Source organism: Miniopterus schreibersii, assembly GCF_964146895.1.
Source record: "Miniopterus schreibersii genome assembly, chromosome: 22".
In the NCBI taxonomy this organism is placed as follows: Eukaryota; Metazoa; Chordata; class Mammalia; order Chiroptera; family Miniopteridae; genus Miniopterus; species Miniopterus schreibersii.
In genome coordinates, this window is record NC_138124.1 from 15,476,145 (window position 1) to 15,500,514 (window position 24,370).

General features: G+C 52.0%; 2 protein-coding genes across 7 annotated transcripts in view; one reads left to right on the forward strand and one right to left on the reverse strand.

The window, feature by feature from the left end:
• HOMER2 (homer scaffold protein 2) overlaps positions 1–16,694 on the forward strand; it is a 67,015-nt gene extending 50,321 nt beyond the window's left edge. For 3 of the 6 annotated variants that reach the window (XM_081124487.1, XM_081124485.1, XM_081124486.1), the window contains one exon: positions 795–5,549. In XM_081124487.1, the coding sequence (XP_080980613.1) occupies positions 795–983 (189 nt within the window). In that variant the 3' untranslated portion in view covers positions 984–5,549. The other 3 variants (XM_081124482.1, XM_081124483.1, XM_081124484.1) reach the window with 3 other exon arrangements.
• Positions 11,018–24,314, reverse strand: WHAMM (WASP homolog associated with actin, golgi membranes and microtubules; the record flags this gene model as incomplete). The annotated part of the gene is made up of 11 exons (XM_081124478.1): positions 11,018–11,484; positions 11,620–11,946; positions 13,784–14,399; positions 15,429–15,524; positions 15,753–15,839; positions 16,692–16,879; positions 19,222–19,387; positions 20,184–20,353; positions 21,508–21,658; positions 22,270–22,443; positions 23,754–24,314. 10 exons carry the CDS (start codon positions 24,312–24,314, stop codon positions 11,651–11,653), a joined length of 2,505 nt encoding a protein of 834 aa, XP_080980604.1. The 3' UTR covers positions 11,018–11,484; positions 11,620–11,650.
• Positions 24,315–24,370: the final 56 nt, after the last annotated feature.

Genomic DNA, 24,370 nt, shown 5'->3' on the forward strand with positions numbered 1-24,370 from the left:
AGTGTCACTCATTTCTCTGGGGCCGGTGCCTTCACGCCCAGCAGCGGCTGCCTGCCAGGTGCCACCTCTGCCCCCACAGAAGGCTCAGCAGCATCTGTCTTCTCCCTTTTCCACATGACGAAGGTGTCCTCTGCCATAGCCCCAGTGCAGGACTGTTCCCAGCCCCCAGAAGCCCCTTCAGGACCACAGAGGTGGTGGGCAGTGGGGACAGAGGGAGGGCTAAGAGCACGAGACCCGGGTGCTATCCCACCTCTCCACTCCCCAGCCAGCGACCTCGCACACGACCTTGGGGCAGACGCCCCTCCCTGGCCTCAGATTTCTGATCCACAAAAGGAGGGTTGTGACCACCTCCTTTACCTCCCAGGGTCTCCCCACTTCAGGAGCCCTCTATTAAGGTTCACAGCCCCAGGATTAGTAACTGGGTTGGGGCTCGGGGTGTCAGAACGGAACCGAATGGGCCTCTGCTGACCGCTCTGGGACTGGGGCTGAAAATGCCGTGTGGTGGGATTCCAGACTCTGCTGGGCCCTTGTGAAAGGGTCGGTTAGCGCGGGGCTCCCCGCAGGCCTCCGCGTTCTGCGTCCTGGGCGGGAGCGTCACTTTTTCAGCCAGAAGCTGGTCGGTCATCCACTGTGCCTGTCGGCACCTCTGCAGGAACAGGCAGGAGAGCCGGGCAGCTGAAAGGCCCCCGCCTTGTGCTGAGGAGCTAACCCGTCAGGGATGCAGCCGGGGGGCGGGGGCGGACACGGCGGGCGCCCCATCCCTGCTCCCCAGACCCCCCTCTGTTTCGCTTCAGGCTGCGGAGAAAGACAATCACAACCTGGAGGAAAGAGTGCGCTTGCTGAAGAGGGACATCGAGGAGAGTCAGTACCGTCAGCGCCACCTAAAGGTGGAGCTGCAGAGCTTCCTGGAGGTGCTGGACGGGAAGATCGACGACCTGCACGACTTCCGCAGAGGCCTGTCCAAGCTGGGCGCCGACAACTAGGGTGCCCGCGGGCCTCGCCGCGCGTGTGGGACCCAGGACCGGACGGCCTCCTGTTGGTGTTGCGTCTGCAAACGCGTCTGCAGCGGGGCCTGTCCACTCGCTCGCCTCCGGGATAGAAGTCTCCTCGCGCGCCTCTGGCCTTTCGAGGTTGTGGGCAACTGGAAGGTTCTGACTCAGGAATCCAGACTAGGTCTACCTTAACGTTTACGCAGTCAGGGCAGGGATGTTTATATCTTTCTTAAGGGTTGTTGCAACCACACGAACTGAAATAAGTTTTCTAATCCAAATGTGAATATCCCTCACACCTCCTCTTTCCAAATGGCGTTCGGAGTGTTTGAATGTCCACCAGGCGCCCTGTGTGGGGCGTGGAGATGGACGGTTCCCTCCCGGTGAGTACCCAGATGCTTTAAAGCAGCTACTCAGCAGCCTTGTCCAGAGAAAAGACGAGTGTCGTGGGCGCGCCTTGTGGCCCGGGGACCGCCCGATCCACTCTCCCCCCCATCCCGCCCCAGTTTGTAAGGTTGCGACAATGCTCCTGTCCTTGGTTTCAGTTTCTGAGCAGATTGCTGTGCTGTGGGGACAGCTCACAGTGAGGACGCCTAGCATAGTGCCTGGCACAAAGTAGGTGCTTAATAAATACTTGTTCAATTAAACATATAAGCAGAATTTAGTGTTTTAATCAAACCCCAGCAGAGTCCCTGTTGAACAGACCGGCATCTTGACGCCCGGGTCAGTGTCAGACATGAGTGCACTTGTGTGGTCAGAGGCGTGGTTTGGCTCGGTGGCCCCGTGGCAGGGAGGGTGGCTGTGGAGACAGCAGGAGCTGGTCTGAGTCCTCCCCGCCCCAGGAGCCCGTCCGTGGTCCTCTGCCCCTGGGGCCACCTCACTCTCCAGTCGTGGGAGCCTGTAGCCTGGGATTCCAGGACCCCTGGTTTTCCCCATTGTCGGGGCTGCCCGGCTGGGATCTAGGGTGGGTTCGGACAGCTGAGAACGAAATCACACCAGCTCACCCGGGGGAGGTTGGCCTTGGCGGCAGGGGAGTCCAGCCCGGGTCTTCCTCTGTCCCTCTCGGTTCCTGCTAAGGGAGGGGCTGGAGTTTGCAGAGTTTCTCAGTGGCACTGCCCGCCGTGGGCATCCTTCACTGGGAGGGGCTGCCCCGTGCTTGGCAGAATGGTTTGCGTCCTGGTCGTCGGCATTTCTAAATGGTGCCCTCTTCCCTGCTTTGAGAACCACTGAGGGAACTCCCCCTTCTAGGAGGGTTTTCTCACCTGGGTAGAACTTCTTCCTGCTGAATTTGGATAAATGATAAAACAGCCTTAGGGAGGGCAGGGTGCCCACAGACGTGTCCTGGGCCCTGAGGTGAGTTTACCGGTTCTACTCCCTGTCATGTAGCCGAAACCCTCTGGGCGGGGGTGGGGAAGGGGGGACGCTGGCGACCGGGAGCACGGAGCACCCTAGGGGAGACCCCGCAGGCTGAGTGCATGGCCCACAGGAGGTGCAGAGCGTGGTCAGCCCTCCAGTGACTTGAGATAAGGCACTGCTGGCCCTGCCCTTTCCCCAGAGCTCCAGGTGGCCCTCAGGATGGTTGGTGGCAGCTCCTTGCTGGCTGAGCCGGAGACCGGATCACCACGCTGGCCCTGAGCTGGGCCTGTGCCCAGCAGCGGGTAGGAGGGATTCCTCTCAGGCCAGGTCAGTCCACCCTCCAGCAGACTGGGCGCCTGGCTGCCCAAGAGCAGTGGACACTGAAGCTCAAAACCTCCGCGTGGGTCTCCTGATGCCCCGCCTGTCTGCCAGGTGGCTTGTTAATCCAGAGGAGCCGTCCTGACTGACGGGCATCCTCAGGTGGCAGAGTCACAGGAAGGTGGCATGAGCGGAGGCGGCAGAGCTGTTACCAGGTGGCTGCCACGTCCCCATTTGTCCCATGAAGAGTTTGGCGAGCACCCCGTAGGTCATAGGTGAGGAGCTTGGGCCCCTGCCGTGTGGCTCATCGTCTGTAACAGCCCCGCGGGCTGGAGCTGCGGTCAGCGGGGAGCTGAGAGCCGCCGAGCTCTTCTGAAGGGGCGGTGGGTGGGCTCAGCAGGGAAGGCAGAGCCTCACGAGGCACCGGACTCTGCGTCCCTCTGCTCCTCTCTAAAGGTCCTGATGCCTCTTCATTTACTTTCTTTTAAGAAAAATGGCCCAGGACGCCTGGATAGTCGGTGGAGAGACCGGCCCTGTCTGACAGCCTCAGGCCCGGTGAGGGTGGACCCGGTATAAGGAATGACCCGCTGAATCCACCTGGCTTTCACTTGGGCCAGCCTCGCGCGTCTGTTAGGACGCCCATCTCCAGTCTCACACCGGTGTCCTTCAGTCGTCACTGTCTTGAGCCAGGTGCAGGCAGGACAGAAACCTTTCCCTTGTGAGCGTCCGGCCACATTGTGCTGCCCGAAGACGCAGGGCCAGGACTGCACTGTCGTCCCCAAGTGACGTCTCCTGACCCTGACATCCCCGAGGCTGGCCGCCTGACCCTGGGTTAGTGTTCTCTCCCCACCCGCGAAACCTGGGGCCTAAGAGACGAAGTAAAACACGCAGCCCTTGGTTCGTAATGACCCTTAAAAACAACTTCTGTCCCAGTGAAGACCCACTGGGTGCGTTGCAAAGCTGAGAATGGCGAGTGGAGGTGGACCCCTCCTCGTGCCAGGGAGCGGAAAACTACCCGAGGGGTGGGTTGGGACAGGGGGCCAGGCCTTGCTCAGGGAGCAGCCTGCTCAGGGGTGAGAACAGGGTGACCTGGGACCCGCCCAGCCCCAGGAGGACTGTCCACGGCAGGCAGCCGTCCTCCAACCTGTAGCCTCCTTGTGGGCGGCTCTGGCTCGGCCGGGCCATGACCACAGCCTCTAGGATGGTGGCGTGCTGACCCGCGACGGGCATGTAGTCATCTGACATCAGGCAGATCAAGTCACGGGTGGGGCAGGATACAGGTAACGTGCTGCCCAGAAGCATCTCCGCCAGCCCATTTAAAGAGCGCTTTTCATAGAAGAGCCTGCCCTTCCCTAGAGCGGAGACGCGGGCGTGCGAGAGATCTCGCAGGGAGACCCCAGGGGTGGCCGGGTGCACTCGGAGGGCGGCAGCTGAGCTGGGACTCAGCACTGGTCCGAGAGAGGGGCTCTTTGCTGACCGCTGGAGGCCGGTCTTTGGTCCTGTCCGTCCACCCTTCTAAAAGCCACGATTCTCTGGTTCATGCAAAACGTCCTTGGGTTTGGAAGCGCCGACGGTTTAAACGAGGGGCTTGCCGATCAGTCGTCCGTATACATTTCTAAACGATATGCACGGTTTAGAAGGATCGTAGTTCCCGATGGCGTGGTTTCTCGCAAAGAAATGTTATACATTGGGGATGGTGGGGGGCACGGCCTGGAGAGGGGATGCTGTGTAGACGTGCGTGGTACTTACCTGGCCTTTCCTTGCGCCCGTCTCAGGAGCACGGGTTTCCTGAGTTCCTTTTTTCAACGCCAGCCAGGCAGGAAGGTGGCATTGGCAGGAACCCGACAGCTGGGCGAATGGTCTCGTGAACTTAGGGCGCCGTGCGTGTGTCGGGGGGGAGGTGGCTGGGGCCAGTAGAAAGAAACGCTGTTTTCGGTGAAAAGTATGTTCAGCTAAGAGGAGTCTGTATCGGCCCTGGGGTGGGGGTGTCTGCGTGGGACCCGCTTATGAGACCCGTCTGTGGGTCTTTTGTTCCAAGTGGAATTGTTCAGAGCCCTGCTCCCTCTGACAGTGCAGAGCCCTGTGAAGAGGGGCCCCCCAGGCCCCCCAGACCCTTGCGCCCTTGGCAGGAGCCCACGGCGGAGTCCACCCTGTGGGGCCTTGTGGCACACGATTGACGGGCCCGACGATTTGCAGCCCTGGGCAGCGCGTCACCGTTTTTTTTACCCCATTGCACCGCTTTTAACACGGAGCCCTGGCTTTAAAGAAACTGTCGTAGCAACGTCTTACGATGTGACGGGCGATTCCTTGCCTCAAATGTAAGAACGTAACGATGAGTGTGAGGTGGACAAGTAGACCTTCCCGAGAGCACCAGGTGCCCCCCCTCCCTTTTTAAATGCCTTTTTGGTACATAAATAATATATACTTTTTTTTTTTTTTTTTAAAAGAAACTACAGATGAGCGAGAAGAAAAAAAATCACATTTTACACACCATCTGATTATGACCACTGTTAACATTTTGCTATATCTCTTTTCAGACATTTTTTCTATGCCTCTATATTTGTTTTATTGCCTTTTTTCCCCATGAAATACAATCATACGTACTGTTTTATAACTTGCTTTTCCCCCCTTTGCACTATACTGTGAATAGAGTTCTGTATCAGTAAATACTTTATTTCATCATTTTTAACGCCTGTGTAGGTTGTTCCTTGGATACTTAGGTTGCTTCCAGTTTTTTACTGTTGTTAGTCAGGGATACGACGCAATCCTTCCTTCTAGCGTCTTCGTGAACTTTTCAGAATATTTATTGGGATAATTTCCTAAAGTTGGACTTGCTGCCTCAAAGGGGTGGTGGGCAATACACGTGCTCTGCCTCCCCCCTTCCTTCCTGTGCACACAGGACACCCCGCTCTCCAGCCCCTTAGCGCCCCTCGGGGTCCCTGTGCCCACTCCGGCCATGAAACAGCAGAGAGTGACCGTGAAGCTTGCCGGCCGCGACTGCGAGATGCCCACGCGTGCAGCTCTCCAGTCCCCGCTCCCTGTGCGAGTGGCGGAGCCTCTGCCAGCCGAGGTCCCCGAGTGACTGTGTGGAGCAGCCCCCCCCCTCCACGATACCCCCACCTGCCCCCCCGCAGGGACACGTGGTGTGAATGACCCCACTGGGATTTCGGGGCGAATCTGTTCCTGCAGCGTCTCTGTCCTGACCAACAGTAAAAAGGTGTGTGCGTTCTTACGGTTTCTAACACCTGCCTTCCAGGCCGATGATACCAAATTACGCTCCCGCCCGCAGCGTGTGAGAGCGTCTTGCCCCCTTTTCAACACGGGTGTTGTTACCACGGGGCTGGGAGGCTAGTTTTCATGTGTTGCTGTTGTTGTTGTTGTTGTTTTTTTATTAAAACGAGACTCTCACTAGCAAAAATATGGATTGGATGATACGCTTTCACAGTTTGTCCATCTCCTCAGCCAATTTTCTCATAAGGTTTTTAACTCTCTCACTGATTTCTAAGAGTGTTTCCCCCGCCACGAATATTGTAAAATGAAATAAGTTGTATGTATGTGGCTTTTTAAAAACGTTCAGACGTTGAAAACACTTTAGTCGAACCTGCCTTTGCCTTCATGCTGTGAAGATCTTTCCAGTGCTAATTCCAAGACTATAAATATTCATTAGCGTTTCATTCTTGTACTGTTATTGTTTTTTTTAATATACAATTCAATCTGTCACTCTTCTGGAATTTATTTTCTTAATCACCCAAATATATATATATTTTTAAATCAATCCTTTCTCTACTGATGAGATCCCATTTTTACTATATACCCAGTTCTTTTTTTTTTCCTTCTTTTTTTAGTATGTCTTTATTGATTTCAGAGAGAGGAAGAGAGAGAGAGAGAAACATCAATGATGAGAGTCATTGATCGGCTGCCTCCTGCTGGCCCCCTGCTGGGGATCGAGCCTCGGCCTCCTGGTTCATAGGCCGACGCTCCACCGCTGAGCCATGTGGTCCGGGCAGCATATTATCACATCTCCATTCAGTGTTAACAGTGGTTATTTAGGATGGGTTAGTTATGGTAGATTTTTGTGTTCTTATCTGTATTTTCTGATTTTTCTATAATGTTCGTATATTGTATAATAAAAATAAGAGCTTTAAGAAAAAAATATTCCAGATTTGTTTTGCTCATATTATTTTGGAATTTTTCATATATTAAGATGGATAATTTAAAATTTTTTCCCCACTGTCTCCGTCAGATACGGTGTTTGGTTTATGTTAATATCTTTAAAAAACAAAAACAAAAAAACTTGGGAAGCTCTCTCTTTTTTCTATGCCCTGGAATGGTTTAAATAATCTTTCGAATTTTTTGCTCCTTGAAGTTTTTATAACGTATAAAATTGTCCACGTCTGGTGCCTTCTTAGGAAATAATCTTTGACAACTTTTTCAGTGTTTTCCATGCTCATTGACCTCTTCAGACTTCCTCCCTCTCCTCTAAGTTTTGGGCCATTTAAATTTCCTAAGAAATGATTCTGTTCAGGTCTTCAGATTGCTCACCTGAAGTTGTATTTCCTGTTGTCATTTCTTATGTTGGGCATCGTGCTTTCCTTTATTCCGATGAGTTTCTCCAGAATTCGTGTTTTATTGGTCTTTTCAAAGAACCAGCTCTAGGACTTACACCTTAATATACTGTTTTACCATTTATGATTTCTTTTGGTTTTTGTTCTTACTAATTTCTTTCTTTTATTATTTTTTCACCTCGAGTTGAATGCCACTTTAACTTTTTCTTGCTTAATCATAGCTGCAGTTACTAGTACTTCTAAGGCTATGACTTTTCTTCTGAATACTGCTTTATACACACCCCTTAAAGTTTTAGGTATGGTGTTATAAATAATTTCAGATTTGATTCTGTTTTTTACTGAGGGGTTATTTGAAATTATACTTTTCCATTTCTAGACAGTTCAATATCTGCTGTTGCTGTTTTTAACATTTGCTATAAATGTCTAGTTTTACTGCCTTGCTGTCAAAGAGGGTATGGCCTGTACAATATCTGCCTTTTAGAGTTTATGTTTTCTTAGGATCTAATGAATTGCTGATTTTAATAAATATTCCCAGGAAACTGCAAAATAAGGTATATCCTCTGAAGGGAACAAAATTCAAACATATATTACTTTCATCTTATTAATTATAATATTGTGGACCTTTCACTTTTACTAAATTGAGTCATTAAAGACTAAGGAAAGTCTGTGAGCCTCCCGCTACTACTGTATCTCTGTCTGTTTCTCTTGCGTCTCTACAGCTTTTGCTTTCTGTGTTTCAGTATGATGTTATTTGGCAAATTCTCTTTTTATATTTAAGGGGGAAAATGTTTTCCTTTAAAGACTTTGTGTATCTTTGTGAATCTTACCTGATTTTGTTGTAACAGTCGTCTATGTTGAAATACATAGTTTGGTAAAATGTTTGTGTCTCTTTTTAAGTCAACAAAGACCTTTCGGAAGCCTTTGTGTCTTAAGGAGATATTTTGAAAGCTCTCTGTCTCCCTAACGGGCAGGCTGATGTCCTTCAGGGCCTCAAGCAACGAGGGCAGTGTGGGTGCAGGCACCCACGCCCTGGGGAGGGAGAGAGGGATTTTGAGTATGTAGCATTCCCGACGCCTGCTTTGGGGCAGCTCCCTGGTCAGGTAAGCTTAGGGGACACCTGCCCTCCAGCTGGTCACGTTCTGCCTCCTGGGGGCCGACGCCCAAACTTTGCCTAACCCAAGAGGCATCTTTCTTCTGCAGAAGGCAGCAGAGAGTGTATGCTTTCGCTCCCGGCTCCTGAGGGAAGAGCTAATCTCGGAGGCTCCTCCTACCAGAAAAGAGGTTTCCAGAGCTGTCTGAGCAGATTATTCACATGGCAGAGGCTGTGCCGGGCAGAGAACCAACTTTCCCAGCACCGGTAGGAGGTGTGAATCTCAGCCTACAGCCCAGGAGTGGCAGAAACGCAGTCCTGTGCATTTCCCCGTCAAGTTCGTATCTATTTTGAGCCCCCTGTCCCACCAGGCCCATGCTCATCGATCTCAGTCAATTCTGGGACCCCCTCTTCTCCACGTGAGTCGTCAAAGGTTCCAGGGACCGTGAAGATTCCTAAGGTGTTAGGGGGAAGGGGGCCGGTGTCTGCTGAGATATGTCCCCTGTTGCAGCCCCTGCCCCAGCCCTGCCCACGTGCCTGGGGGTACAAGACTCCCTCAGATGCCCCCGAGCTGCAGGGTTCTCCGTGGGGTGGCCCCAGGCCCTCTCTGCAGCCACCTCCTGGTTGACAGCAGAGGTTTAGGGGGAGGGTCATTAAACTCGCTTGGTGCACAGTGAGTCACACGGTCCCGTGCTTCTCACCCTGGTCACCGTGTTATCTTCTCTCCAGCACCGTCGCCGTGTCCCGCCGTGTCCCGCCTCCCACCCCCCCACCCCGCTTTCCTGGTCTTCTCCCTCCAGAATGGTGTCTGGTTCCCTTCACGTAAAACAACAGAGGCCTCTTCCTAAAGCCTGGGAGGCATCAGGCCTCAGGACTCGGAACCTGGGGAGGAGCCCGCAGTGACTCCATGCACCCCTGCCTCCCTCGTCCCTCATCACAGCCCCTTCATTTCCTGTCCAATTTGTGTGTCATAGTGTCTTTCTGGGGATGGTGTGCGGGCCGGCTGTTTCAGGGGTGTCTGGGGCTTGCCGCCCATCTCAGAAAAACCTCCCAGATTAGGACCTTGGCTACACAGGACGACGGCCCCCTCGAAGGGGTCACCCCCGAGGCTCAGAGGTGTCACCTTACAAGGCAGAGGGGCCCTTGCCTGTGTGATGAAGGTTGTGGACCTTCAGGCGGGGAGATTGTCCTGTGTCACCTGGATGGGCCCAACCTAATGACAGGAGTTCTTAAAGGCAGAGGACCTTTCCCGGCTGGGGTCAGAAAGAGATACGACAGAAGAAGAGTCAGATGCGATGTTGCTGCCTCTGAACATAGAAGAAGGGGCCGCAAGCCAAGGAAAGCCGGCGGCTGCCTCTACGGACCGGACCAGAGAGGGCCACGAAGCTGCTTCTCCCCTAGAGCCCTCAGGGGGGAACGTAGCCCCGCCGACTCCTGACGTCAGCCCAGCGAGACCCACGTTGACCTCGGATCTCTAGAGAGGTAGGCTAGGGTCAGCTTTGCCCTCGGGGCCAGTCCCAGGGTGTAAAACTGGCCACAGTGGCTCCCCCTGTAGCCGGGGGCTGTGGGTGGGGAGGCAGGATGACAGGAGTCCAGGACAAGGTGGTCCTGCCGGAGAAAGGGTGAGGGGAGACTTGGGACGGGGATGCTACAGGGTTGAGACTGAAGGATGGTGAGGATTCGCCAGGACCCGGGGGAGGGCCGAGGGCATCACAAGGACTTAGGTCAGGGCCGTTTGGGGCAGGCAGCTATGGGCTTGGTGGTCCTGGAGCGGAAACCCTGAGGTGCGGGGAAGGGGCCCTGGGGCGGCATCCGGGTCTCAGCCACGCGGGCTGGAGAGCAGGGAACTCTCCTTGGGAGGGTGAAGGTTGATGGGCAGCACCGTGGAGGTGGTCAGCGAGGTTTGGGGCTAGACAATTGGTGACAGACTGTCCCCTCTTCTTGGCTCTGAATTCCCTGAGGCCAGAGCCCTGATGGCTTCAAGGCTTGGCTAGAAAAAGTGGGGAAAGGGAGAAATGAGAGAGAGGAGGTTCCGGAGAGGGAGCAGCTTTGGTGCCTGACGACACAGTTGGGCCAGGAGGGGAAACCGGCAGATCGCTTTCGAAGGGGCCCTTTGTCAGAAGGCTTCTCACCTTCGGCAGAGGTTAGAAAGCAAAGCCGGAGGGTTTTCCACGCTCGATTGGGCTCACTGGCGTCTCAAAATACTGAACTTACAATAATGAAAAAGTCCAACGAAGTTCTGATTTTGCCACTTAAAAACGTATCGCATTCTTTCCAGATAAAATTTTTTGGGGGCTAAGCTTGGCCTGTCTCTGGTGGGGAACGCAGCCTGGGGCCCAGCCACTGAACCTGCCTCTGGGATGGGAACCGAAGCCCTGAGGACACCCAGGATTGCCGCGGCAACGTGAGGGACCCGAGGTTAGTGGGGACACTTCGGGCAGGAGGAGAAATGCGCGCGCTCTGCCTTGTATGGGTCCCTTCCCCTTTCCTGATACTAGCACAAAGCAAGGGGAGAAAGGGTTCCAGCAGACTTCAGTTTTGAGGGAACAGCACTCCCCCCAACCCTCAGTATTTCCTTAAATGTTTAGCTGAAATCTTATTGAAAACTTTAACACCCCTCCCCACCCGACACCCAGGGAAGGCTGTGCTTTTCACCAGTTAAGATTCGTGTTTCCACTTCCCCGTGAGTGACACTGATGCATTATAAATAGTTCTTTATTATGAGTTAAAAGAGTGCTTGATACGTAAAATACATCTCATTTAAAATAATTCCTGAATATAAGCGATTTGCTGGTTGTTGCTAAAGTAATGCTCACACACACGGGACACGGTCAGCAGTCTGTGCTGCTCACCACCTGCCGCTGTCGTGTGAACGTCTTTCAGAACGAGGAATGATTCCAGAACACCCACGGTGCAGGATCACTGCTACTCTACGCCGGCAGCGCTCGCCATGGGCCTCAGCCCGGCCGCAGTCTGGTGTGTGCAGGTGGCCACCTCTCCCCTCCTCTGGCGTTAGAGCCTCAGCACTGCCCTGGCTGGTGTGGCTCAGTGGTTAGAGTGTCAGCCCATAGACGGAAGGGTCCCGGGTTCGATTCCAGCCAAGTGCAGGTACCTTGGTTGCAGGCTCCATCGATGTATCTCTCTCCCCCGCTCTCCCCTCTTCTCTCTGAAAAGCAACGGGAAAAATATCCTCGAGTGAGGATTTAAAAAACAAAAACCCCACGGCACCGACTAGCAGCTGCGGTATTGCACGCGGCCCTGCAGCCTCCCGGCGGTTGTGTGGCCACTCTGCCCTGCTCACAGGCTTTTCCGGAACAGGCCCTGGAGCGAGCTCAGTGGTCCCACTCGCCGGGACCCTCCTCCCCCTCCTCCTCTTCCTCTGAGTCGGCCGACACCCTCTTGATTCTCTGGAGCGCAGCCTTGATGCTGGTCTCCAGGTCGTTGGCTGGCTTGCTGCTGGGGCTCAGGCCAAGGTCGGGGTGCACTTTCTTCAGTTTGACGCCCTGCCTTATGGCAGCCAGGATGTGCTCGTTGACTGAGGCGTGGGGAGGGGCAGAGGCGGGCATGTCCGCCTTCCGGAGCGGGGTCCTGTCTCGCCTTAAGGAGGCCAGCACTTCATCCATGGACCCTGAAGTAACAGAGCAAACAGAGCAGGTACTGCCAGGAAGTCACCCTCTTTCCCCCCGAGACGCCCGGACAGTTCTGTGTATTAAAGGTGTCGAGTCACATGCCAGTTCACGCCGTGATTTAAACACACAATCGTGATCCCATCAGATGATTTCATCATCTGCTGGGAAGGCTGGCCCCCGGCTCCTGTGTGAATCCAGCACAGTCCAGGCGCTGCTGTTTTATCTCGAGCGCTTACCCCCAGTACCTCTCAAACCACCGCCACTCACAGGCACAGTCCTGCACACCCTTCGTTAGAGTGGGGGCTGCGATCCTTCCTGTGACCCTAAAGAGTCAGGTGCCTGGGGGGAAATCATCAGACCCCATGGGCATGACTTCGGTACCCCTGAGACTGCATCTCCTCCACTTCCCTTTCCACTTTGAAAAAGTCTATTTAAAAAGTGCACCCTGCGCATTTCTCTCACTTCAGTCTTGGATGTGAGCGATGACGAACGAGTCAGTGTGACAGTGAAGCGAGCAGGTTTCCACACAAGAGGAGGCTTCAAGTAAAACTTGAATCAGCTCAATGAACTTGCGGGGGTGGCCCTGGCACGTCTCTCTGTTTGCAGTGCCTCTAATTCCACCCACGTTACCCTGAGGTGACTTTTGTGCTTTGTTCCTGAGGCTGTGAAATGCTGTCAAAACACAAATTAGATCGGAGTTTCAAAGCCTTGGGGAGTAGAAGCTATTTTCACCCTGGCACCGTGAGGCCCCTAAGTTGGGGAGTGTTTGGCCACCTGCTGGAGACCGGCCGGCTGTGGCCCCTAATTTAGAGATCTTCCAGGGAGGCGAGGTGAGCGGTGGTTTCTAGCTCAGGAGGGAAGCCATGCGATGGCTAACGAAGTACCACTTCACTTGGACTTCGCCTGTAACTTGTTCTACGACACTTCTAGAAGCAGGAAGAGTTGGACGGGCATTTTAGGTGGCGGCTCACGGGGATGAGGCAGTGCGCAGAGTTCCCCAGGGCTTCCCCACACTGGGCATCAGACCCAGGCTGGAGTGAGGCTCCCCACGAGGATCTGCCCACGGCCACGCTCCGGCTGGGCACCGGCAGGCACGCCGTCCCTCCCCATTTAAACCATGTTGCAAACCCCGTGGTGGGGCCGTTTGGTCTCCACCTGATAGCGTGGACTTTTCCATTTGCACCCGTTTCTAGGTAGAGTGACATGGTGAACTCACACTAACCAGACAGCACTCCTCCAGGACCACGGGTTGGAACTCCCGTGTTTGTCACTCACATCCCCTATCCCGGTGCCTGGCGGGTCCTACCCAGGGGGAGGCATTCACGCTTGGTCTTGAAAACAGACGTGCACAGCACTGTGCCGGAACAGGGCATCGGGCTGGAGTCTGGGCAGGCGTGAGCCGGGCCCCAGCGGTGCCCCTAGGCCTACAGCCCCGCGCTCAGTGCAGGGATCTGCAGAGTGAAAGGCCTTTTTAACGGCTCAGTTCCCACGGGATCGCGCAGCCCCCCGCCCGTCCGCAAGGAGGGCCTTGCTATTCTGACCAACACTCCCCCGCGGATTCCCACCCAGTCAGCTCTGCAAGGACCCTGAGGTGCAGGTGTCCCACCCACCCCACGTCCCGAGGAACCGGAAACAGGCCGGTTCTCTCGGCCTCAGCTCCGAGGCCCGCGACCCCAGTGTTGAGAGGTGGCTGGTTCCCGCTGGGGCTGCGCGGACTTGGCAGAGGCATTAACAGCCGCCGGCCGGCCGGGGAATTTCAGGCCCCGAGCTCGGGAGATCCCGGTCCGCGGACGCCTCGGAGCGCAGCGGGGGCAGGGGCGGGGTGGCGGCGCTTACCTGGGGGCGCGCTCACCAGGGGCCGCGGCTGCTCATCCGTCTCGGAGGCCCCGCCAGGCCCGGGCCCGTCCCGGCCACTTGCAGCGGGGAGGAGCCGCGGGGCGGGCGGCGGCGGCGGAGGTGGAGGTGGAGGCGGCGGAGGTGGAGGCGGCGGCGGCAGGTGCGGAGACGGCGGTGAGGGCTGCGGTGCAGGCGGCTGGTGCGGAGGCGGCGGTGAGGGCTGCGGTGCAGGCGGCGGAGGTGGAGGTGGAGGCGGCGGAGGTGGAGGCGGCGGCGGCAGGTGCGGAGACGGCGGTGAGGGCTGCGGTGCAGGCGGCTGGTGCGGAGGCGGCAGGTGCGGAGGCGGCGGAGGGGGCGGGGGCCGCGGCAGTGACGCCCCGTCGCCGGGTTTGGGGGCGGTCTGGTCGCCGCCCGGGGCCAGCGTCCGGCCGGGGCCGTGCCCAGGGCTGCCCGGGCTCTCGGGGGCTCCCGCGCCGCTGAGCTGGGGCGGCGGAGCCCCGGCGGTTCTCCTGGGGGGCGGGTGGACCGCCGCGCTCGGGGGCCGGCCACGTGCCGGCGGGTTTGGGGCCTGGCGCTCGGGGCTCCGGGTCTTCGGGGCGCACCGAGCTGGGCCTCGCTGGAAGGGGAACACCGCTGTGAGCGACGGCCCCAGGACGGCCCGAAAATGCCGGAGCCCGCCCGACTGCAGGACGGGCCCGGCCGCCACCCCTCCGCCTGCTGTGCCCGAGGCGCTGGGGACGCGGGGTGGGGACCAGAAACTAACTGCGGGCCGTGGGACGTTCGCTGGAAAAATCGTGAATTAATTTAAAACACTAGGCAGCCACAGAGACACACAACTAGTTCAAAGTCTGTGAGAGCCTGAAAAAATACAGACGATGTAGTAAATTTATAACCATGCAAAAAGCAGGTCTAGGAAAAATACCAGCAGAGTGGGCCTCGAAATGATAGTGACAACAGGAATCACGGATGTCTCTTTTCTCTAACGTTTAGGCTTACAGTAAATTTTATAATTTAAAAGGTGAATTTAAAAAGTCCTGGTCTCTCAGGTGTTCATTCGATAAAGAAAAACCTAACCTTGAGGGGTGGGGGTCCCTAACGAAGGCACCGATTAGCCAACAAAACAGCAAATATTGGTACCATGTAACCATTAAAATGAGCTAGAGCTACACATATGAACATGAACACATCTCAAAGACAGCTGGCGAGGGAGAGAAACACGGATCGGCTGCCTCCCTCTCGCGCTGACCCAGGATGGGCCCCGCAGCCGTCTCTGTGCCCGACGGTGCTCCTGCACCTGGGGCCCTACTCCTTTTAATAGGAAACTTGACTGTGCTTATGTCAGAGTTTCCTTGGTTGCATTCTGAATAATTCTTTATTGCACATGAGGAAAAAGCCAGCTACAGCTGAGGGCAGTTTCACTATTTTCAGTTTTCCCTGCGGGTGGACACGGGGGCAGAGCTAGCACCACTCAAGGGGATGTCGGAACGTCTCCACAGTCCTTTTGGCTTTTGTCTGTCTAGTAAGAGTAATGCATTTGGGGAACACTTTGTGTTCCGAGTGATCTGCTCATGCCCCACGCTCCTGAGGCGGGTGGTCGCGGTCCCTCTCCCCGCGACACACGGGCGAGGCGACTGCCCACACCTACCTCTTTAAACGCTCTCAGTCGCTGCAGGGTCTTCTGGCGCTCCTGGCTTATCCACTCGCTTTTCCTTTGCTCTTCCTCTTTAATCTTGTCTCTCTTCTGTATTAAAACAAGTTGCATTTGTAAATTCCCTAAAATAAAATTCTTGGGAGAGAAAGGGGTCATAACCCAACATTATCACCTCCCCGGGGCCACCACCGCGCCCACAGGCCTGGGCTACAGCCTCGAGGGGTCGAGGCCACAGCAGCAGGCCCAGGCGGGGATCCAGGGTGCAGAGCGAAGCCAGTGTGCACGTGATGCAGACCTCAGGGAGCTTTCTCCACTCACCATCTGAATGCTGTGGTGCTGATGAAAATATCTCTCACTTTCCTCAGCCTGTCGCAGTCGGAGCCGATGGTTTTCTTTGCATCGATCCTGGTGGAACAACACAAATCACCTACGTGGTTTCACTATTACCACGGGCCATCATGTGAAAGGTAAAAGAAAAAAGCATAGCGTCGGGGCTGCCGTGTAAGACATTCACAAGTAGGAGATTTGGAGAGGCTCAGTGGTGCCACCGCGTCAGCCTCGTGATTGGGGCAGATGGGCCTGTGCAGGATCAGTTGTGCCCGATCAGAAGGGCCGCAGATTTAGTGCTTTAAGAGACGAAAAAGTGAATTCTCCGACCAAGGGGAAAGTCCTAAGAATCTGTTTCAATGCTGCTGTTTTAAGTACATTTCCCCATAATGTGCAAACAGTAATTATACTTCCAAATATACCTACATGGGCATATATCCAACCTACAAGTACCTGAAAAATCATATTAAAAACTTTATTTCAATGATGCTTAACCATCTGAACATGTTACCTTTTTATATAATCATGGAATTTTTTTAAATTAAGAAAAAAACCACTGACTATAAAGATTGAATGAGCTAAATATTATCCCTGTTTTTACAATCAACAATTTACACTAAATCTTAGAATTCACTATAGCTGATAATTAGAAGTTTTTACTTACGATTTTTAAAATACCTGTGTATATACTAGGCATTCAACAGCCACTGGATAAATTACAATCTAGAGATGATTATGGTAAATGCTTAAATCCCCAAAGAAACAATCATTTCAAGAAAAAAAATTGCAACTATATTGCAATTGCAGCTACTGGTATCCTTATCAACACACACAAAATAAGGTAAAAGCCTTATTTTCGATCACTCTTTATCTTTCATGAAAGAAGAAATGCCTGGAAGAGGAAAGCGAGGAAGCTGCCCTGGCGCCCACCTTTCTGTTCCTGAGGTAGGCTCTCCGGGTGCAGATCCTGCCCCGTTGACGCTCCAGCTGCTGGCACTGCCGACGGAGCTCTCTCACCCCCAGATTCCTGTCATCCTGCATCCCCATTATGTGTTCACTGACTTTAAGCTCCTCTGGACTTTCACATGGGTCATAATAGACAACTTCATTCTGTTTATCTAAAAAAAAAATAATGATTTTTTTACAGACATGTTTTATTATTTAAAAAAAGTAAAAATTTTAAATGTAAGGAAAGTAAAGGTCACGTGTAATCTTACCACCAGGGAGAACCACTATTAACATTTATGTGTATGTACACACACGCATGCACACAACTACTTACACAGCCACACATATCAGTAAACAGTTCTAAGAAAACATTTTCCGTGTGATGGAAACACAATTTTAATGGCAACACAGTATTCTCCAAACAATCTCTGTTGTTAGAATGTTCCATTGTTATCAGTTTCACTGTGGTGAACATCTCTGAATGCAGACCTTTGAGTACGTTTTCTATTACTTCCTTAGCAGATGAATGTTTAAGACTGTTTATAACGATCATCAAATTCCCCTCCAGATGGCAACTTACATTCTGCGAGCAGTAAATGACTGAGGGGCCCTAATGGTATGTAATCTTGATTATATGTTGATTTTTTAAAAATACATGTATGCTAATTCTAACAAACTGAAGCCCTACAGACGTACATGAAATAAAAAGTCAAATTTTATTTTCCTTTCCCAGACCTTTGGAGTCCCAGCCCTCCAGAGGGAAACACTAACAATTTGACATGCATTCTTCCAGACTTAACTTTTTTTAAATAAAGTTTTACCTAAATATGTAAAATGCTTATAATCTAGAACTACTATGAAATTTTTTGAATACTTAGGATCTGTATGGAAAAATTATAAAACTTGCAGAAACTTTAGGGAAAAAGAAAAAACTTAAGTAAATGGAGAGACCTACCATGTTCGTGGAAGGAAGGACTCATAATGGCAAAGACGACAATTCTCCCCAAATTAATCTCTAATTTTAAGCACAATCCCAATAAAAATTCCGAGTGTTTTGATTTTTTTGTTTTGAACGTGTCAAAATGATTCTAAATTTCATCTGGAAGATAAAGGAGAAGTCAGAGAGTGTGTGGAAGGAACAGCGGGGTGACTGGGCGGATGTGCTGCTCTGAGATGGGCCTCAGGACACAACAGGAGGAGGTGGTACCAGTACCAGAAGCTGCTCACAGACCGGTGAAAGAAAATAACAGTTCATGAGCCGATCAAATAATAAGTATAATAATCTGGGATATGAGACAGGTAGCAAGTCAGAGCGGTAGGGGACAATGTTTGCAAAGCCAGCGGCTGGGACTGCTAACAACTTGGGGGGAACATTAGATTCCTGCCCCACATCAAAATAAATGTCGTCTGGATCAGAGAGCTAAATGTTCCTTTAAAAATCATACAAATACTAAGAGAAAAAAGTAAGTAAAATACTGACACAACTTCAGGATGAGGAGGACTTTGCCAGGTGTGACATCAAAAGAGAGAGTAAAAATTAACTATTTCTGCAAGGCAAGAAAAAGCACGCCATGGAGAGTTCATTGGCAGCGTCTGACACATGAGAGAGGAAGAGCCTTAATATGCAAAGGAAACAGTCCAAAGAAAAACTGGCAAAGACCACGAATAGGCACTTAATAAAAATACAGATGGGCAGTCAGCACACAGAAGTGCCTTCAACCTCCCTGGTAACTGGAATAAATGAAAATTAGAAGATGCCATTTTTTTTGCTATCAGTCAGGTAAGAACTTGAAAGAACGGTGAAAGTATGGAATGGAAACAGGTATTTTCATAATCTGCTGATGGGAATGCCATTTTGTGCCACCTGTCTAGAGGACCATTATGTGGAAGGAAATTTAGAAATTAGAAAATAACAGAGGTGAGGAAAAATATACCCCAAATGATTGCTGTTGTGTTGTTTTAACACATACTTGCCAAAGGTAAATTTTGCACTGTCCTTGACCCAATGACTTCATCTTTAGAAACTTACTCCAAGGAAATGATCTGCCCCCCACACAGACGGGTCTTCACTACACTGCTGCTCACAACAGTGAAAAGCTGGAAACCAGTCGGTATGTCTGTATAATGGAATACTATGCAGCCATTAAAATTTTTGGAGATTTTTATCACTTACTGAAACGGAATGACGGTCGTTAAATATTAAAGGAAACAGGATACAGTTTTAGTCTAAAAACTGATGTTTATATACATCAGGCTACAAAGCTGGTCAGCGCATTGTTATCAGTGAGTATCTCTACCTGATGGAACTAGGGAGTAATAATAGTTCTCCTTTATTTTACTGGATGTTTAACCATGAATATATCATTTGAGTTATAAAAATACTGAAGGGAAACTTTACAAACTTTCAGCAGATATTTTAGACAATTTACAAGAAGTAATTGACAATATGGTCTGCATTTCCTTGAATGTGTAATTTAAATATTTTAACTTATATTTTAAATATAAAATTTACCTTTTATAACTCTTTTAATAGATTCCAACTGTGTAATGAGTAGCATTTCTTCATAGTTTAATATCTCGAACTTAACCTCATACAGGTCTAATTGAACTTCGTAATACTGTATCTCTAGTTTGTCTACAACACCTGGGTCTTTTTCTTCTTCTGGAAGATCTTCCATCTTGTTTTCATGAAAAAAAATAAGAGCAAGATAAAATATTTAGAATATGGAAAGCAAACGTTAGAAGCATCTGAGCTACTTCCTGTTCCTTGCCCGGTACCGAATATAAAGGAGCACGTCGAGAAGAAACGCTCCTCCACTTCATCCCGTGGAACAAAAATGCCCCATTAAACGTTTTTACAAATACTTTATCTCATCGTTGAAACACATGGAAACATTTAGGTTCTGAGAAAAATAAATAGCAGTGAGGTCTTTACAGCGCTTTCTGCTTTAACGTCATAACACTGCAGGGAGACATTTAAGTGACTACGATCCTAGATTGAAGCACCTCTGATTATTCTGAAGGCATGCTGAAAATATTGCTCAGTCGATTTTGAAGTATTTCCCCAGCCCTGGCTGGTGTGGCTCCATGGTTAGAGTGCCGTCCCGTACACCCAGAGGTTCCGGGTTCGATCCCCGGTCCGTGTGAGTGGAGGCAACCGATTGGTGTTTCTCTCACATCAATATTTCTCTCTCTCAATATCAATAAAAAAAATAATAATAAGCTTTAAAGTATATTGCCTACTTCAGTACTGAGTTCAATGTTATTATCAAGTGAATCCTACAATATAATATTTCAAAATCATCTTGAGCAAAGGGAAACTTTATGGCCAACCGCCCCTAGTCCCGAAATTTCCGTCTTCTAGAAGATGGTGTTAGAATGAGAAAGGAAGCTCTTTAACAATGGCTGGAAGGAAAGATGATATCTGAAGTCAATGTCTATTTCTGAAGCGAAGTCGCCTTTATCTTGTCTTACCTTTCCCTGAATTTCAGCTCTTCTGTGATTTAAACACAACTCTCTGGCTCTCAGGAGCTGCAGCGTCTCCCGAGCTAACATCAGCTTGAGCCTTTCTAGCCTGGGCGCTGCCGTGGCCCAGGCAGCCTGGCCAAATCTCCTCTCATCCTGTTCCATCTGTTTCTGCATCCCTGTTGGATCATAATGGAAAAAATTAAACTTGATTGCGGCTCATTAAAAAGTGAAAAGCTTACCCTGAGCTAATTCTTTGTTTATTGCTTCCCATGTTACCTGCAAAACATCCTTTTTAAAAGGAAGTTTACTGTAATGACTTTTTTGTTGTTGTTACCACACAAATAATACATGGCCCTTGGTATACAATTTTAGATACCTGATTTTTTTTCTTAAAAAGAGGAAAATAATCATGAATCTCACCTACTCACAATCGCTTCTTGCATTCTGGTGCGTACAGTCTAGACTATACAGACAAGGTTATAGAGGTAGTTTGACCCAAAAAAGCCCCACAGGATCATCAGTCTTCTTTATAGGGTGGGACAAAAGTAGGTTTACAGTTGTTCATACGGAAAATACAATAGTTAATATATAATAAGACAAGAATAGTCACACCTGGAAGTCTGCTTTTGCCTCACCCTGCATACCTTGTTTATTTCACTTACTAGATGGTGAGACTCTTGCAATTCATAAGACAGAGACTTACGCTTAGTAGCTGTGTGGCATTCTGTCCGATGAATGTACTAGGCTTTAACAAACTGATTGACAGAGGTTCTTTCCTGTATGGAACTACCGTGGAGGATGATTTAAGGGAAGACAACATCCTTGGCCCAGCCCACAGGGCCCCCCGCGGTCTCTTGCTGTGGTCTTGCCCACACACTCTTACCCAACGTTCCCCAAGGGCTGTTCCAGCCCCCGGGCGTTCTCAGAGTTCCTCACACTTGCCCAGCTCCCTCACAGCAGAGGGCCTCCGTCTCCGCTATTCCTTCTGCCTGGAACACTCTTCTCTCTCTTGTTCCCTCTCTCAAATTCCACTTGCCCTTCAGATATCGGGGCAGCTGCCACTCATCAGAGGCCCCGCTGACCGCCCTGATGGGGCCTGATATTTCTCTCAGGCACAGGGCCCCATGTTTATCTCCTCCTTGTGGCTTCTCCCCCGTGCATTTGGATGAACATGTAAGTCAGGTCCATCTCCCCTCAGCAGGCTGGACAGTGCCTGTTTATGCTTGTCCTGAATCCCCAGGACCTAGTGCCTGGCACTAAAGAGACACTCAAGTGTTTTTTTGAATAAACTTAAAATTACATGTATGTTAGTTGTAGCATTTTATATTACCTGCTAATGCTTTTACTGTTTCTTTAAAATAATTCACTGTGATATCTTGAATAGTGACGACAGCTTCTTCAGCCTGCCTGGTCCATTCTTGCGCTTCCTTCTGCAGGGCTGCTATCCTTTTAGGACCCAGATCATCCTCATCCAAGGATTTCTATAGAAAGAACGGGAAACTGCACCGGTAAGAGAGCATAGTAATGTACAGACATTGGGAAATTGAAAGAAAATGGGTCACGTGGATTATTTCAACTACTTTTATTGCTACTGCTCAGCCAATAAAGTTTCATGAATTCAGCATGCAGTTCCTTACTGAGAATGGCAGGCTCTAAACTGGCCACCACCTGGAAGTCACAGGGATTCTCTGAGGCATAATGGGAGGAAAACAACCCTACTTTTACTTTATGTTACCAGAGTAACTTTCTCCAGAGAGAAATGCTGTCAAGTTATGTTTCTCTGTTAACACTAACACACAGTTGTTTAAGTGAGACCTGTGTTGTTAAGCACTCAGCATGGGCCCGGTACACGGCACTCGAGTCTTAGCTGTCGATACGGTTTCTTTTATTGACAGAAAGCTTTTCAACACCATGATTCTTTTCTGAAGATGACCCATGTAAAATGTCTTCATTTTTTATATCATTTAAAAAAAACACACCTCACAATATCATCTAATCTAACAGGCCAACACAGATTGAATCTTAAATGCGACTAAAGAAATAACGTGACAGACAGTCCATCAGATAAAGTGGAAACATAAAGAAGACATACCAAAATGTCAAGCTTACATAAAGCTGCAACTTCTCGCATCTCTCTAAATGGCTTCAGTAAATACTGGAAGTACGCGGTTGCCACGGTAACGTATTCCTGGTAGGCTTCATCTTCTTCCCGATACACTTCCACTAACGCCACCATGGTGTTGGCGCCCTCGTGGCCTTGAAGAATCTGGAAGGGAGAGTGAGTAAACGCGGCTCCAATATGGACGGTGTAAGATCAGACCAGACAGACAAAAGGAACCGTAATGTTCTAAATGTCAGCGTATCGGTGGGGAGCAGAGTTCAACATTGTATCTCCACTGCCTACAAAATACGCCGGCCGGCCGGCGTGGCTCAGCAGTTGAGCCCCCACCAATGAACCAGGTTCGATTCCCGGTCAGGGCACATGCCGGGGTTGCAGGCTCCTTCATCCCCAGCAGGGGGCGCGCAGGAGGCAGCCGATCCATGACTCTCATCATTGATGTTTCTCTCTCCCCCCCCCTCCTTCCCTCCCTCTGAAATCAATAAAGATATCTTTTTTAAAAAAACCCACAAAAACAGAACAAAACTCGTTGAAAACGACCCGGAAGACTCATCACATATCAACAGCGTTAACAGTGGGTGTCTCCGGGTTGCCAATTGTGGATGGGGTTTCAGCATCACTCTTCTGGTGATGAAGGCTTTGCAATGCTGTGGCCCTTTTAAAAGTCTCATGAGGGCCTGGCAGGTGTGGCTCAGCGGTGGAGCCTCGACCCATGAACCAAGACTTGCCTGGTTTGATTCCCGGTCAGGGCACAGGCCCGGGTTTCAGGCTCGATCCCCAGCAGGGGGCGTGCAGGAGGCAGCCGATCCATGTTTCCATCTCCCTCGCCCCTTCCTCTCTCTCCTAAATCAATAGAAATATATATATATATTTTAAATATATCTTTATTGATTTCAGATGGAGAGAGAGAGACAGAAACATCAATGATGAGAGAGTCATTGATCAAGCCCGCAACTGGGCATGTGCCCTGACTGGGAATCGAACCCCGATCGCCAGTATCCTAGGTCGATGCTCAACCGCTGAGCCACGCCCGGCCGGGCAATAGAAACATATTTAAAAAATAAAAATTAAAAAAATCTCAGCAGGACTTTATAGAGGCGCCTCCAGCTCCCCCTCTGTGCTCCCCAGGTTCACGGAGTCGCCGAGCCCCCAGCAGGACAGACTCAGAGTCACCACGTTGGCTCTGGTCCCTGCAGAGCGCTGGCTTCGGACACCGGGTGGAAAATAAACCGCGTCCTGCTTCCACCCAACGCGGGCCTCCCGCGCGCCCCGCAGCATCGCCCCGGCCGCTCCGGGCAGGTGAACCGCCCCTGCGCCCCTGAGCCCCCTTTCTCCGCATCAGATGATGAACTTGCTCCCCGCGCAGCCCGGGGCTCCCGGGAGATCCCCCACTTCCGCGCCCGCCCCCCGCCGCGATGGCCCGAGGACCCTACACGTGGGGGGTCCCGCCCGCGTACCTGGCGCAGGCGCGCTCCCGCCTCGGCCCGCCGCGCGCGCAGAGCGCGCTCCCGGAAGGCGCGCGGGCTCTCGCAGTCGGGCGCGCCGCCGTCGGCCGGAAGCAGCGCGTCACGCACGGCGGCGCCGCCGCAGCCGTCGGCCGCCAGCCCCAGGTAGCGCTCGAGCCGCGCGCACAGCTCCTGCAGCGCCGCCTCGCCGGGGCCCGCGCGCGCCGGCCACACGAGCGCCCACAGGCCGCGGGCGCCGCCGCCCGCCTCCAGCTCCGGCGGCAGCGGCGGGAAGCAGCCCTCGAGCGGCGGCCAGAGCGCCGCCAGCTGCCGGTGCGCGCCGCGGAGCCCGGCGGCCGACAGCAGCCCGGCCCAGCTGGGCGGAGACCCCGGGCGGCCGCCCTCGCGCCGCCGCCGCCGCTGCGCCGTGCGGTCGTGACAGGTGACCGCGAACTTGCCCTCCGCGTCGTTCCAGGCCACGAGGAAGCGCAGCTGGTGCCGCTCGGGCTCGGCGAACAGGTCCTCGCGGAGCGGCACCCACCCCTCCAGGCTGTCGGGCTGCTCGTCCTCCATGGCGCGGGGTCAGCGGCCCGGCCTCCTCGCAGCCGCTCCGCAGGCCCGGCGGCGCC